General features: G+C 42.1%; 1 protein-coding gene across 1 annotated transcript in view; it reads right to left on the minus strand.

The window, feature by feature from the left end:
- Nucleotides 1–15,570, minus strand: part of FILIP1 (filamin A interacting protein 1) — a 120,143-nt gene that overhangs the window by 42,618 nt on the left and 61,955 nt on the right. Inside the window, exon 3 of the mRNA XM_060284003.1 lies at nucleotides 7,249–7,422. Within this exon, the coding sequence (XP_060139986.1) occupies nucleotides 7,249–7,422 (174 nt within the window). The remainder of the gene's footprint in view (nucleotides 1–7,248; nucleotides 7,423–15,570) is intronic.

Consider the following 15,570-nt stretch of genomic DNA (forward strand, 5'->3'; position numbering starts at 1 on the left):
CTCTGTAAGACTCAGTGGAGTAGCTCCCTGGCTATCAGCTTCAGAGCTACTCCCCTGATGTTGCACGTTTGCCCTTCAGTCATAAGGAGGCTCTGAGGTTCCCTGTACAATTGTATTATATTTTCATTGTGAATGAATCATTTATGGGGCCCAAAATAAAAGAGATAATGGGCACTTAGATCCATTTCCCTTTTGGTCTTTCCAGTTTGGTCTTTAAGGCCTCATGTTTCCTCTTAAATAGATTTCTCTCTTCTCAAATTCCTTAATATTTTTCCCATTAGCTCTCTGTTGATAACAGAGCTAAAATCATTCCCTAAACCATGATCCTTTTGTCTGAAACATACTGAAATTTCTCCCCATCTCAAGTCCCTGAACTTCTTCTCCACCAACTTGATTCAGGTACACTCTTTCCTTAGTAAATTTTGGCCTTTGTTGCTATGATGATCTCATTCAATTTTCCTTCCACCTCTGTCCCCATAATCCTCAGTGCCTTCTGATTAGACCTCCACCCCCTTTGCCTAAGAACAGGTGATGAGTCAGACTGGTGAAGCCCAGGTTGGCCAGCCATACCTGAGATCATCAGGGAGGCAAATCGTACTTTTATGTGTTCTGATAAATTACTTCAGTCTTAATGGGACAGTCTATACAAGAGGTTTTTTCACTGGAATAACTCCCTGTTACAAAATATTCTCCCCAAGAACTCTCCATTTTTCCACAAGTGTGATTTTCACCATGTGTTATAGAATTTGTCAAGCATTGATGGGACATCATCAGAAATGTGCAAGGAGCAGCTCTTTCCCCCTTTTTTGTTTATTTTTTATTTTTATTTTTTTTGCGGTACGCGGGCCTCTCACTGATGTGGCCCCTCCTGCCATGGAGCACAGGCTCCAGACGCGCAGGCTCAGCGGCCACGGCCCACGGGCCCAGCCGCTCCGCGGCATGCGGGACCCTCCCGGACCGGGGCACGAACCCACGCCCCCCGCATCGGCAGGCGGACTCCCAACCACTGCGGCACCAGGAAAGCCCTCTTTCCCCTTTTTGATCCTTCTTAACTTTGTCGTAAAGTAAGGCCTCCCCTCCTTTTGAGAGTATTTGCAAGAGCAACTTCTGCCTGTTTTCTGATACCCTGACCCTCTCCTCCCTGAGGAAGGAATGGTTTTTAAAGGTTGTATTGGGACAGCGAGCTGGGCATGAACAGCCCTGCCTTTTCATTTCTTATTTTTTACTCTGTCTGCCATAAGATGGTACATTGTACTCTCCCTCAGGTGCTGTCTCCAGAGTCTAGGAGAGAGTAATAGGAACCTGGTGGTGGTCATCTACCTATTTATGCCAATAATAAAGTTAATGTTTCAAGTCATCTGTCAGACTCCTGCAGTTATCCCTCAATCCGTTCAAGGAACTCGGGAGGCAAAGATGGGGGCGTTATTAATTGGATGGTTGACTGAGATACCCAGAGAGAGAAACACTGTAGGGGCATCTGGAGGAAAAACAGCATATGTTGATATTAATTGTTCCAGGGCAGCCTAGGTAGGACTGCTAGGCCCTAGCTTTAGTATGTTCTGTCTGTGTGGGCCTTTGAGATTGGCTGTTCTCAGCAGCTACCGTGCTGGGACGAGGCCCCTGGAGTAGCTGCTGTTGTCTCTGTGGGCTGTGTTCACCTCACCTACACCAGTACAGCTTGACCTCAGCACTGGTTGCACAATCAGGAAGACAGTCTTTTTGTCCTTTCATGCATCCGGAAGGATGCTGACACATTGGTGTGTGAGCTGTGTTTTTCACCCAGAACTGCAGACCAGACTTTCTTTTTTTTTTTTTTAAATTTACTTTTGGCTGCGTTGGGTCTTCGTTGCTGCGCGCGGGCTTTCTCTAGTTGTGGCGAGTGGGGGCTACTCTTCCTTGTGGTGCGCGGGCTTCTCATTGCAGTGGCTTCCCTTGTTGCAGAGCACGGGCTCTAGGAGCGTGGACTTCGGTAGTTGTGGCACATGGGTTCAGTAGTTGTGGCTCGTGGGCTCTACAGTGCAGGCTCAGTAGTTGTGGCGCACAGGCTTAGTTGCTCTGCGGCATGTGGGATCTTCCCGGACCAGGGCTCGAACCCATGTCCCCTGCATAAGGCGGATTCTTAACCATTGTGCCACCAGGGAAGCCCTGCGGACCAGATTTTAAACTGCAAAGGTAGTAAATTCCTCTTTAGCAATAAAGCATTACTGTGTGAGGATCTAGTTTTCAGTTTTAAATTCAGGATGTAAGAACTAACATAGGTAGCAACAGATCAGCTGTGCCAGACCCTGTTTCTCGTTATTTTGTTTGGAACTGCACTGAGCTCCTAGGAGAGAACTGAAGTGGGCTGACCTCTTGGATCTGTGTGGCTTGTCCAGAGACTCTGAAGACCACCTCCCAGTGGATTCATTAATCATGTATACTGTGTCCCATGGCTTTGGGTTTTCAGGCTCCAAATTGTGGCTCAACCACAGAGGAATGGTAGTTCTTATTACTGAATAGTGAAAGCGAAATGGGCACCTATTACTTTGGAAATGTAGCTCCCACTTGGACAGAGGTGGAAGGAAAATTGAATGAGATCATCATAGCAACAAAGGCCAAAATTTACTAAGGAAAGAGTGTACCTGAATCAAGTTGGTGGAGAAGAAGTTCAGGGACTTGAGATGGGGAGAAATTTCAGTATGTTTCAGACAAAAGGATCATGGTTTAGGGAATGATTTTAGCTCTGTTATCAACAGAGAGCTAATGGGAAAAATACTAAGGAATTTGAGAAGAGAGAAATCTACTTAAGAGGAAACATGAGGCCTTAAAGACCAAACTGGAAAGACCAAAAAGGAAAATGGATCTAAGTGCCCTTAAAGATAGGACTATAAGAAAAAAAAAAGAGAGATTTTAGTCTTTGTTGAATCAGAATGGGTGACAGAGGAGGTAGAGACAGGAGAGCCTAGAGAGCAGAACAGCGTGACTGCCCCACAAAGAGGGTGTCGGGATCAAGGAAACGTTTGAGGAACATGCTGTCTGACTGCAGATGGTTCTTCATGAGATCAGTTGGGGCCCTTTCTCTTGAAGACTGCAACAGCCATTCAAAGCGGTTACATAAAATATAGACATGCTGAAGAATTAAAATCTGAGATCAGGGTAGGATATGTAAAGCAATTTGGGGTGATTTTCATGGTGTCAGCCATGGTGGATGGGCCCTGAGCGAACATGCTCAAGAAACTTGGAGACGTAGATTTCGAAGGAAAGATGAGACAAACGAAAGGGGATTCAGGCAGGACAGCAGAAGATTCAGTCCAAACACCGGTGTGCTGTGACGGGAAAAGACTCCTTAGGAGATCATCCAACTCAAGAACATACAAGTAGATAAGATTTGTGTTGAACAAAGGATCCTTTTGGCAGACTCATAACTCCTTGGTTTTGCTTCTCTCGCTGAGGGTGACCACACACTACACAATACGGAAGGTAATATTCAGAAAACAAATGTCTGGGTCTGAAAGCATAGGGGAAGTTAGAGGCAAACAAACAAAAACTCTACGATCCCTAAAATAGTGATAGAGAAAGAAGGGGCCATTTGAAAAACTGGTCAAAAACAACAATAACAATAAAACTCAGCTGAGCCTTCCTACTGGAGGAAACGTTGTGACAAAAGAAAACATTTCTGTTGCCTTGAGTAGGACAAGTTACCCAAGAATTAGAGAGTTCAAACACGAGGGAAGGCGAAGTTCTGAGGAACGGTCACCTGGGTAAGGTTAGGTCCCCACTAGGTCCCAAGGCAGACAGGCTTCAGAAGGTCACCTGCGGGAAGGGGTAATACCACACCGAAACAAGGGGGCAGTAAGGAAAACCACTGGTACAAGATGGGTTTCCTAGGCCTGGACATCATGGCTGAAAAAAGAAAAAGATTCAAGAGATTTCACATATGCAGGTGGGGGCTTCCCTGGCGGCGCAGTGGTTAAGAATCTGCCTGCCAATGCAGGGGACACGGGTTCGAGCCCTGGTCCGGGAAGATCCCACGTGCTGGGGAGCAACTAAGCCTGTGCGCCACAACTACTGAGCCTGCACTCTAGAGCCCGCGAGCCACAACTACAGTGCCTGCGTGCCACAACTACTGAAGCCCGCGCCTAGAGCCCATGCTCCGCAACAAGAGGAGCCACCACAACGAGAAGCCCACGCACAGCAACAAAGACCCAACGTAGCCAAAAATAAATAAACAAATAAAAATATGCAGGTGGAAAAGTAGAGCACCTAAAACAAGACCTAGGCATGGAGGACGTCACCACCGCAAATCCCTAAACTTCACAAAAAGACAGATAGGTTTCAAATGCCACTCACTGAGGGCAAGGATAATGCATGAAACAGATTCCTCCACCCAACCCAGGATTCGCCATTTCCCATAATTATTAGCCTCTTGATGGCGGCAGGCTCTGTCTGATGGGGACAAGTTCCCCCACACTGACTGGCATCCTGTTGTACCTGAAGATTTTCTCTATCCACCCTCCTTCCCTCAGACACCCTCTAAGTCTCTGCCTTGATCTTGGTGACATGAGCCTGCTTTGTGCTGAGTCCTGAGGTCAAGGAATATTATTACACTTGAGAAAAATGGACCTTGGAGCTGGGGCTTTTCTTGCATTTTTAACAATTTATGAATGTGAGGTTGGTACAATGATAACTGCACATGTCCTAATAATCTTTGGACTCTTTGAGTAAACACAGAATAAAGGACTTCAGGATGTATTAATTCAACTTTGAAAATGCCTAAGGTTAAGATCCTTCTGGCTAAGGCTAAGCAGAATAAGAATTTGGGAAGGAAAGAAACTGAACCCTTAATTTCTTTGCAGTTTTGCTTAAGAATTATGAACTTTGATATCTCAGACTTTAGTTTACAAGGAAGTTCAGGGCGATTTAATATTTGCTGCTTAATTTCTCCCCAGATACCTGGCAAGAGAGGGGGGTCCACCATATTGGGTTCACTGCTTAACCTTTGGTGAGTTCTGTTGGATGACCTAGCTGGGCCTAATTTGGGATGAAAATTGGAATAAGCAGCAGTGATTTTTGGCTTGAGGTACAGCATGGCTTCTAGGAACAAGAGCTGGACTATCTTCTCATGATACCAGGAGGCTAATGGAACAGTAATATATGGGATTCTTACATCATGAACTTGGAAGCAACTCTCTTGCTCCTGAGCAACAGGAACTTGATTATTAAGCCCAAAGGATTAAGAAACCAAAAATCTGTAAATGGTGGAAGAAATCTTTTCTCCTTTCAGCATTCTATTTCTCTCACAAAGCAGGACTTCACCATTTTGCCAGTGTTGGGAAAAGTAGCTTCTGTCCTTCCCTCTACCTCCTTATTCCTTCCTCCCCAAGGGAGGAACAACTCTTCAGATTGTTGAGTTGAGGGGAGAAAGGAACCAAGAAGCGTGCCCAGCTTAAGCTAACTCCAACAGCACAACCCAAAAGAAAGGTGGGTGTTTTCTGCTCTGCTCCTCTGTCCACTTGGGTTAGGCCTACTTTCTGAAGGTAAGTTGGAAACGCCTTCCTTTATGTACTGTCCATAGAACTCAGTGGGTCAGAGGCAGTGATTCTGGATGTGTGTGATCTGTAGACCTACCTCTTCCTTGAGAGGTCATACCAAGCTCTAACTTGGGAGAAAAGAACTAAGAAGCCCAAATGATACTATTTATCCAAGCCAAGTTCTTCAGTCCAGGTGATTATAATAATAATATAAAACTGATATTTTGGGCTTCCCTGGTGGCGCAGTGGTTGAGAGTCCACCTGCCAATGCAGGGGACACGGGTTCGTGCCCCGGTCTGGGAAGATCCCACATGCCGCGGAGCAGCTGGGCCCGTGAGCCATGGCCGCTGGGCCTGCGCATCCGGAGCCTGTGCTCCGCCACGGGAGAGGCCACAACAGTGAGAGGCCCACGTACCGCAAAAAAAACAAAACAAAAAACCCGATATTTTGACCTCTCTATGTCTTTTACTCCTCGAGTCTCTCCAGGTTTGGAACTAAATAAGAGTGTGAGCAATTATCACCCTCAGCTCCCAGCAAATACTAATGGCTGATATTTGTTGAGTAGCTAGTATGTTCCAGACACTACGTTAAAAGTTTTACAGGCGTTGCTTCATTTAATCCTCACAACTCTATGAGATGTGCACCTGACGGAGAAGAACACTAAGGCTTAAAGAGCTGAAGTGACCTGCCCAAAGCTACAGGCAGCTAATAACTGTGGGTTATCTCAAACATGAAAGTGGATTCAGCCAGTTGACTCTATTCTATCGCATATTGATAATTACTCTTAATGCTTAAGGAAAAGATGAGAACAGAGCTCCAGTTCATCCTGGTTGCAGAAGTTAGAAAATTATGGGCTGTCAATCTGTTGTGAATACTTTCTAAAGCAGGTCTTTCTGAGATCTGTCAAGCTGAGCTGCTGCAAAGGCTTGTCTTACGCTAAATTACAATAAATTGCTTCGCACTTTTCATTTCTGTGTTCTTTATTCATTTATGATACTAATTTCATATCTATGATTTTTTTTTTAACATGAATTCCGAAGAGTCAGTATGGCTAGATCCATCAACTGGTTAGGGAACTTCTACGAACTTCTTCACTGAACTTCTACGATGATATGAGAGTATTTTTAACATGTAATATCATGGGTAATTAACAACAATAGTTGATAGTTCCTAATACAGTCTTGTATAAAAATGATTAAATATTGTCCTATTAGATTCCCTTTCATCTTAAAGAACTGCCCTAAGCCTTCCATTGGGATTTTGCTTCAACTTTTATGTTTTAGCCATTCACATGAGATCATTTTAATGGTCTATAAGATATCAAAACTGAGTGGCTTTATAACCATAAATATCAATAATAAAAATCAGTTTAATTTTAGGCTACCAATTTGATAATAATCTGAAAATTCAATGCTAAAACCCATAAGCACCTCAAATTTTTACACATACCCCTTCTTAGAGAAATAAAAGAATAACAGGATGAAGAGCAGGTAACTATCATAATCACATGAGAAACATATTTCGGGCTTTAAGTATATTTAAGGAAATACTTCTACAATTCTTATCAATGAAATGTATCCACAGTAATTCTGAATTATTTAATTATACTTTAATTCTATATTAGGGCATCATAAAATGCTTGCCTTTGAAAGAAAACGTTAAAGCGTGTAAAATGGAAGGATGTGGAGACATCCCTCTGAGGCTTCCTTCTCAGGGACTTGTCGGGGTATGTTTTTACCTCTGAGATGGGTTTCTCATACACATCTTCCCCTATGGACTTCTCCTGGGCCAGGATGGCATCTCGGTGCAGGACCCGCAGCACTTTCTCCGGCTCCGCAGACCCGTAATGAGCCTCCAGAACCTCAGGCTTGGTTTTCTCCGTCTTCAGCATGTGGATCACATCTTCCCTGGCCTGTGGTGGAAAGTGCAGCAAGGTCAGACGGTTGACAACATAAATCCTATGCCGGGCTCACAAAATCAACACGGAGTTTATTGAATATATTCCTGTCTCGTCAGGGCTATGGGCAAATTTACTGGGTGTTTTTTGTTCTTTTTTTTTTTTTTTTTTTTTTTCACCGAAAGCAGATTGGCAAGCAGATACTCTGCTTCAGGTTGCTAGGAAGCCGGCAAGCAGAAAAAGGGTTTGTGCTAATATTAACTACATAAAAAGTGCTTGATCTAAGTAGCAGTGATTCTGAGAAGGGGGAGGACTGCTCCTGGGGACACTTAGCCCTTTTTCAGTGCACATGAGGTCAATGACAATTTAAAGTTTTCTAGTTTTCTGTTTATGCCCTCAATATACAGTATTCAAATCTGGCTTTAAAAAAAACCCTGCTCTCCCCTATGCCGGTTCTAACTCCGTGTATAATTAACAAAAACAGCCTTTATTAGTGATTTCCTGTTTCCCATCAAGTGATTCATTTTGCACAGAAACACATGGTTGGGAGCTCTCACGGTGCTGGGCTGGGCTTCTCAATCGAATTCCCGCTGAAGGTGAAACTTAACTCCTGTAATATCCACACTGCCAGTCAGAGTCAGGTTGGTGGGGTCAGAGTTGTTCTTTTGGTTTATTAGCAAAACTTTAGTGTCTTGTTGAAGCTCTTGAGAAAACCACATGATTATAGGCTTTCAATCATATTGACTGTGGTTCCCATCACATAATGCAAATACATCTGGATGTATTTTCTACTGATGAGGAATGATGAACTAGTTATGACGGAACTGACTTTGACCAAACGTACTCCCATCTGGTTGTATACTTGTTTTTCCAGTAATGGTGATGAGTATGAAGTACCCTTACTTCATCCCAACTTGTACCAAAGAACACACTGGTGGCAATAGAATTTCAGTCTGCGACGATGGAATAGAGTTTTCCCCTGTGTTATGCTAACTGGGGGTTTTAAATCATAAACCTGGCTCGTTATCACGGTATTCTAAACAAGGGAGCTAACTAGTTAGCCCTGAGACAGGACCATTATAAAGTTTGTCTTTCTTGAGATTTCTCACTTTTATTGCTTTTTCGTAGTCTCCAAATTCATCTAATTCCAAATGGCTAAAGACGAATTTATTACAGAAACGTCACTGGACTGGAATTTGCAAATTTTCCCTATGTTGTCTCTGCCACATATACATGTGCTCCTTTCAAGACAAAAATGGAAAATATTAATTTTGAAGCAACCAGTGGTTTGGAATTAGCGAGAAAGTTAAAGTCAGAAAATAGTCGAATGGAAAGGCAATGTGTTTCCACGCAGGGCGAAAGGACGAAGCGCAGACACAGAATCAGGCTAGCTGTACGGTGTCTTTGTGCAAATTAGAAAGAGGTGCCCGCTTCCTCCAGCAGACACAACCCTGAGTCAGAGTGCAGCCTGCCTAAGGAGCAAAGAGTGGGCTGTAGTTCACGCCTATTCAGTCCCTCTGCCAGGCACCCCGATGCAAGGCACAACTCCACATCTGTGTATGGTGACCCTGTACTGAAGGAGTCCAAGGTACGTCCATTGTTCTCAGTCTTCAGGCAGACGATGTAAACAGAGAGCTTTGCAACTGTAAATAAGTAGCTATTTTAGTTTAAAAGTTTAAGCTATCCACTTTAAAAATATGTAAATATTATTGGTATCTTTCTTTTTTTTTTGCGGTACGCAGGCCTCTCACTGTTGTGGCCTCTCCCATCGCGGAGCACAGGCTCCGGACGCGCAGGCTCAGCGGCCATGGCTCACGGGCCCAGCCGCTCCGCGTCCCGGACCGGGGCACAAACCCGTGTCCCCTGCATCGAAGGGCGGACTCTCAACCACTGCGTCACCAGGGAAGCCCGTATCTTTCTTTTTAACCAAATCTTTCTAGTTCTCTTAGAAGAAAACGACTGATGTGAAACACCTATTTCTTTTCTCCCTAAAAAATGTGCTTATGGTTGAACTGTATTGACTGTGTTATGCTGCATATACCAGACATTTCAATCTGAGTTCAATTACCCTAGACACCAATTACCAAGGAAAAAGAGGCTATGGTTATGTACCACTGTGCGTTATGTATTTAGAGCCACATTACTCTTCAGGGACTAACTAAAAGCTTTTTAATTGCTGTAATAATGATCATAGAAGGAAGACGAATGTTGCCCATAAATCACTACTATTGAGAATAGTTTACTATAGTAAATCAAATATTCATATTGTGATATCTGTTTAATCAATGGAATAATAAAGATGTGATCACAATAAATTTTTTTCATTACTTTAAACATGTGATTCAATTTATGTAATTAAGATCCTACGTTTTGGGGATAAAACCACTTTACGCCTCTGAGAGTCTTGTTAATTTTTGTAGAAAAGACTGAAGTTCAAAATGTAAGAAACGTTGAACGTTACTATTTTCCTTGAACGTTACTTGAACGTTACTATCCTTGAACGTTACTATTTTCACTCGGAAGTTTTTGTTGTTGTTGTTGTTTTTGGTTTTTTGTGGGTTTTTTTCTGCGGTACGCGGGCCTCTCACTGTTGTGGCCTCTCTCGTTGCAGAGCACAGGCTCCGGACGCGCAGGCTCAGCGGCCATGGCTCACGGGCCCAGCCGCTCCGCGGCATGTGGGATCTTCCCGGACTGGGGCACGAACCCGTGTCCCCTGCATCGGCAGGCGGACTCTCAACCACTGCGCCACCAGGGAAGCCCCCACTTGGAAGTTTTATCACAAGCAAGGAAAGTCTGAGGGTGCTGGGGAGCTGCGAAATAGGCCACTGTATTTACATAGATGTAAAAGGACACAGAGGGAGGAATACTTTGAAGAGGGCTCTAGAAAGGGGAGAAAAGGAGGTCACAGGAAGAAGAGACAATGAAAATGTTCAACTGACTTAGTCCTGGTGATGGAGGAGAATAAATAGGAGCTTAGGGTATAGAAACAGACACAGAGGGGTCACAGCCTTCTCTTCCATCCTACCTGGTTCCCCTTTGTGCCAAGGGAGACATACGGACGCCAAAAACAAAGATGTGCCTGCAGAATTGAAACTGCACCCCGTGGAGCAAGGGGTTGTCTCAATTGGCTGCATAAGGAGCTGATTCCAAACACAGGGGGGCAGCAGAGGGCCGCTGTGCAAAGCCTGGGGCCGACAGGTGAGTGTGTGATCCGTCTCACAAAGTCAAGGGTGGGTATCTGGTCTTTGCTGTGAAAGTAGGGCTGGGGCGACAGACACAGGACAGGTGGAGCCCACACAGGTGGTATAGTTCAAAAGAAGGCTGAATCCAATGATCCATTCAATAAATATTTGTGCACATTCAGTACTGGAGATATAATTGCATCCTGAGGCATTGACGTCTAGGGGGAAATAGACAATCAGTTGAAAGTCACTTACATTATAACATGACAAACCTTGGGATGGAGGAGATACAGGGGGCTAAGAACTTGGTCCAGAAGAACACTTGACTTGCATCTGAGCTGACGGAGGAGGCTTCCTGGAGAAAGTGACCCGAAATCTCACAATAAGTACTTGAGCCAGAGAAAGAGGGGTGGAGCTAGGCTAAGAGTGTTCTTGGCCAAGGGAAACCTGTAGGCAAAGGCCAAACTGAATAGATTTAGATGCATGGGCTGGGGCCACAGGAGGCCGAAGTGATAAACAATGGGCAACTCATAAAAAGCCTCTAAACCAGGCAGTGAGTTTGCATTTTATCACAGAACAGCAAGAAGCCTTGGAATTTTTAAGCATCGGGATTGTGACACGGTCAGATGGTTGGAAAGATCATCCAACTGCCGTGCTAAACACAAATTCTGAATCAGCAGATCTGACGGTGTAACCCAGGAACTGTGATTTAAAATATCTCTGCAGGTGATTATGAAGCAGAGCTGCACTTAGAAACCACTACTTTAGGCCAATTCAGCACCAAAAGCACTTAACATGTCTCCTCTGTTCAAGGTTCCCAGTAGGCTCACCTGATTCCCGGGGACTTGCTTGCCCCAGAGGTTTCTCCTGTTCTCACTGTGTTATCAATTCCACTGATTCTTCTTCACCAAGGAATCATGGTCACTTCAGACCAGCAGCATAAACTAGGAGGGTCCCCAGAAACTGGTGAAAGTATTTGCTACCTCTGTGCAAATGAGGGTGACCAACTGTCCTGGTTTGCCTGGGACCAAGAAGAACAGAATCCCACAAAGCTGGACTTCTGCAAATCTGGACAGTTCCAGGCAAGATGGGACGAGTTGGTTATCCCAGGGCAAACACGGAGTGGTCAGGAGACTGGATATTCCAAAATGTCCCTGCATCTGGCAGGGCAGCCATGGTGGACTTAACTGTACTCAGAAACTGAATTTCACTGACAGTGTTTCCAAAACTTAGCTTTCTTTACAGGCAAAACTCCATCATTGATGATTATGCCTAGTGACAATTTTAACTATTTTTTAAACTTGTGGGTTTTTTTAATCTTTGGGAAAAACCCACAATGAGTAGGAAAGAATGCTTAGTTCTTATGCCCATGTGACATAGCTGTTCTACACTCCTAAAATGGGTACATGTCTAACTTTGGGGGGACAGAGGAATCAGAATGAGCTGTGGAACTTCAAATTAAACATGGTGCATCCTCTTGAAGCACCCAGATTACTTAAAGACTAGGGTAGGTGGTAAGTAGTTTAAAACCCTTTCAGAAGATTAATACAATATTAGTATTTACTTGAATGTTTAGGACAAAACACAAGACTTAAAAAACATTTGCTTGGGTGGACAGCTTGGGACAGCTTCTTAGACGATGCCACCATGATCCCCAGCCTGGCAGTCCACTCACTTAGGTTGAGAGGGAACACAGCCAGGTGGGAAGTTTGAGAAGCCCGCCCCTAACTATTGACATTGCACACCTCAAACAAGATATTCCCTGCCAAGAGCTGTTGACCTTGAATGGAGGATGCATTTTTTTTTTTCTTTTTGGGCACGCCAAGCGGCATGTGGGATCTTAGTTCCCCAACCAGGGATCAAACCCGCAACCCCTGCAGTGGAAGCACGGAGTCTTAACCACTGGACACCAGGGAAGTCCCTGGTGGATGCATTTTGAGGAAAGAATAAATTTGTTTCTATGCTATGGAAGAATCAGAATGTCACGGTTTCTAAACACCATCACTTCTTCAAATTATTCAGTTAACCACATAAATATGGTCTATTGCTGCACTGAGCTAAGGAACGCTGGAAAAGATGGTCCTGGAATACCAACATATGCCCATTCTGTAAATGCCTTCCCATTCTGGGAACTCAACTCAATGTTCCGTATCTGTTTAAATAATGTAATTTATTAGTTTACTTGCCTATTTCTTTCTTAGGCTGTGAGCTGCTTTGAGAACAGGGACTGTGTCTGCAGTGTCTACTAAAGGGTGCCTGCCCACATGATAGGCACTCAGTAAATATTTGTGGAAATAAAAGTAAAATTAAGTGATGTGAAGTCAGAGAGGCATAAACTGCCGCTGAAAATCTCAGAACAACCTTAATTATTTAGCTTTGTTTAAAAGAGTTAAACAATTACATTTTTCAACTTCTGCTCTTTCATCTGACGTTCTTGTCTACAATTTAGGAGTCACTTTGTTCTTCTTAAGTTTATTCCAAAAAGAAAATATGTAAACTGAATAAGGAAAAACAGTACATTCCACTAGAATGTTACAACAGGAAACAATCTTTAAACCTCATACAAATTGAATTATACTTTTTACCCTAGTTAGGTAAAATGGAATATTATAAACATATTGGAAGAAAAAAAGCTAAGTAATTTATGATGGCATTAGCTATTATTATAGAAATTAAACCCATTTTTTTGCTCCTCAGTGTTAGAAAGCAAGGTTAACATAATTAGTGACACAACAACATACAAGGAGAAGATTCAGCTATGGTTAGTTTAGAGGGCCATTGGGGCTAAAAATGTGTCTTTAGGTTTTTTCTGGAGAAGTTTCTCTCCACAACTATATGGTTAATAATAGCCTAAAAGTCTCTATACTGCTTGTTCATTAAAGATTACTCCTTTCTAGCACTTCACACCAAATATTATCTAAAAGAAATCTTTTATTAAAATATCACAAGCAGATGCTGTTTTTCATATTAAAACTTGCTTTTATTAATACCATGATAGCTTGAATTTTTAAAAGTAAAATTCCTAAAAATCCCAATTATGTTTTTTGCAGAAATAGAAAAATCCATTCTAAAGTGCATATGGAATTTCAAGGGACCCCAAAGAGCCAAACAGTCTTGAAAGAGAACAAAGTTGGAGGTCTCACACTTTCTGATTTCAAAACTTACAACAAAGCTACAGCAATCAAAACAGTGTGATACTGCCATAAATACAGACATTTAAACTAGTAGAATAGAATAGAGATCTCAGAAATAAAACCTCACATATATGGTCAAATGATTTTCAATCAGAATGCCAAGACTATTCAATGGAAAAGGATAGTCTTTTCAACAAATGATGCTGGGGAAACTGTATATCCACAAAGAATGAAGATGCAAAAGAATGAAGATGGACCCTTACCTTACACCACATACAAAAATTAACTCAAAACGAATCAAAGAGCTGAATGGAGAACTAAAACTCTTAGAAGAAAACATAGGAGAAAAACTTCATAATATTGGATTTGGCAATGATTTCTTGAATATAACACCAAAAAAACAAGCAATAAAATAAAAAATAGATAAGTTGAACTACATCTAAATTTAAAACTTCTGTGTATCAAAGAACACAATCAACAGCGTGAAAAGCAACCCACAGAATGGGAGAAAATATTTGCAAATCATATATCTGCTAAGGGGTTAATATCCAGAATATACAGAGGACCCCTATAACTGAACAACAACAACAAAAACCCTCATTTCAAAATGGGCAAAAGACCTAAATAGATGTTTCTTTTTTAAATTTTACTGAAGCATAGTTGATATACAATATTATATAAGTTACAGGTGTACAATATAGTGATTCACAATTTTTAAAGTTTATACTCCATTTATAGTTATTATAAAATATTGACTATATTCCCCATGTGGTACAATACATCCTTGTGGCTTACTTTATACCTAATAGTTTGTACCTCTTAATCCCCTACCCCTGTATTGCCCTTCCCCACTTCCCTCTCCCCACTGGTAACCACTAGTTTGTTCTGTATATCTGTGAGTCTGCTTCTTTTTCGTTATATTCACTAGTTTGTTGTATTTTTTAGATTCTACATATAAGTGATATCATACACTTTTTGTCTTTCTCTGCCTGACTTATTTCACTTAGCTTAATGCCCTTCAAGTCCATCCATGGTGTTACAAATGGCAAAATTTTGTTCTTTTTTATGGTTGAGTAGTATTCCATTGTATGTATATATTTGTGTGTGTGTGTGTGTGTATATATATATATATATACACACACACATATACACACCTTCTTTATCCATTCATCTGTTGCTTCCATATCTTGTTAGGTTGCTTCCATATCTTGGCAGTTGTAAATAATGCTGCTATGAACATTGGGGTGCATGTATCTTTTTGAATTTGTGTTTTTGGGTTTTTTCAGATACATACCTAAATAGACGTCTCTCTAAAAATATACAAATGGCCAACAAGCACATGAAAAGACATTCAATATTGCTGATCATTAGGGAAATGCAAATCAAAACCACAACGAGATACCACTTCACACACATTACGATGGCTATCATCAAAACAAACAAAAAAACAAAAAACAGGAAATAAGTATTGGCAAGGATGTAGAGAAATTGGAATCCTTGTACACTGTAAAATGGTTTAGGCACTATGGAAAACAGTATGGTGGTTTTTCAAAAAATTACAAATAAATTACCATATGATCCAGTAATTCTATTACTAATAAATTACCATATGATCCAGTAATTGAAAGCAGGAACACTTAGGTTTATAGCAGCATACTATTAGCAATCGCCAAAAGGAGGAATACAACATCTGTACTCACTGACAGATGAATGGATAAACAGATGTAGTATGTACATGCCCTCCAGTATTGCTCAGCCTTTTGAGAAAAAGGAAATTCTGACACATGCTACAACCTGGATGAACCTTGAAGGCACTTAGCCCAGTGAAATAAGCCAGTCACAAAAGG

The sequence above is a fragment of the Globicephala melas genome, chromosome 14, assembly GCF_963455315.2.
Source record: "Globicephala melas chromosome 14, mGloMel1.2, whole genome shotgun sequence".
Taxonomy (NCBI): Eukaryota; Metazoa; Chordata; class Mammalia; order Artiodactyla; family Delphinidae; genus Globicephala; species Globicephala melas.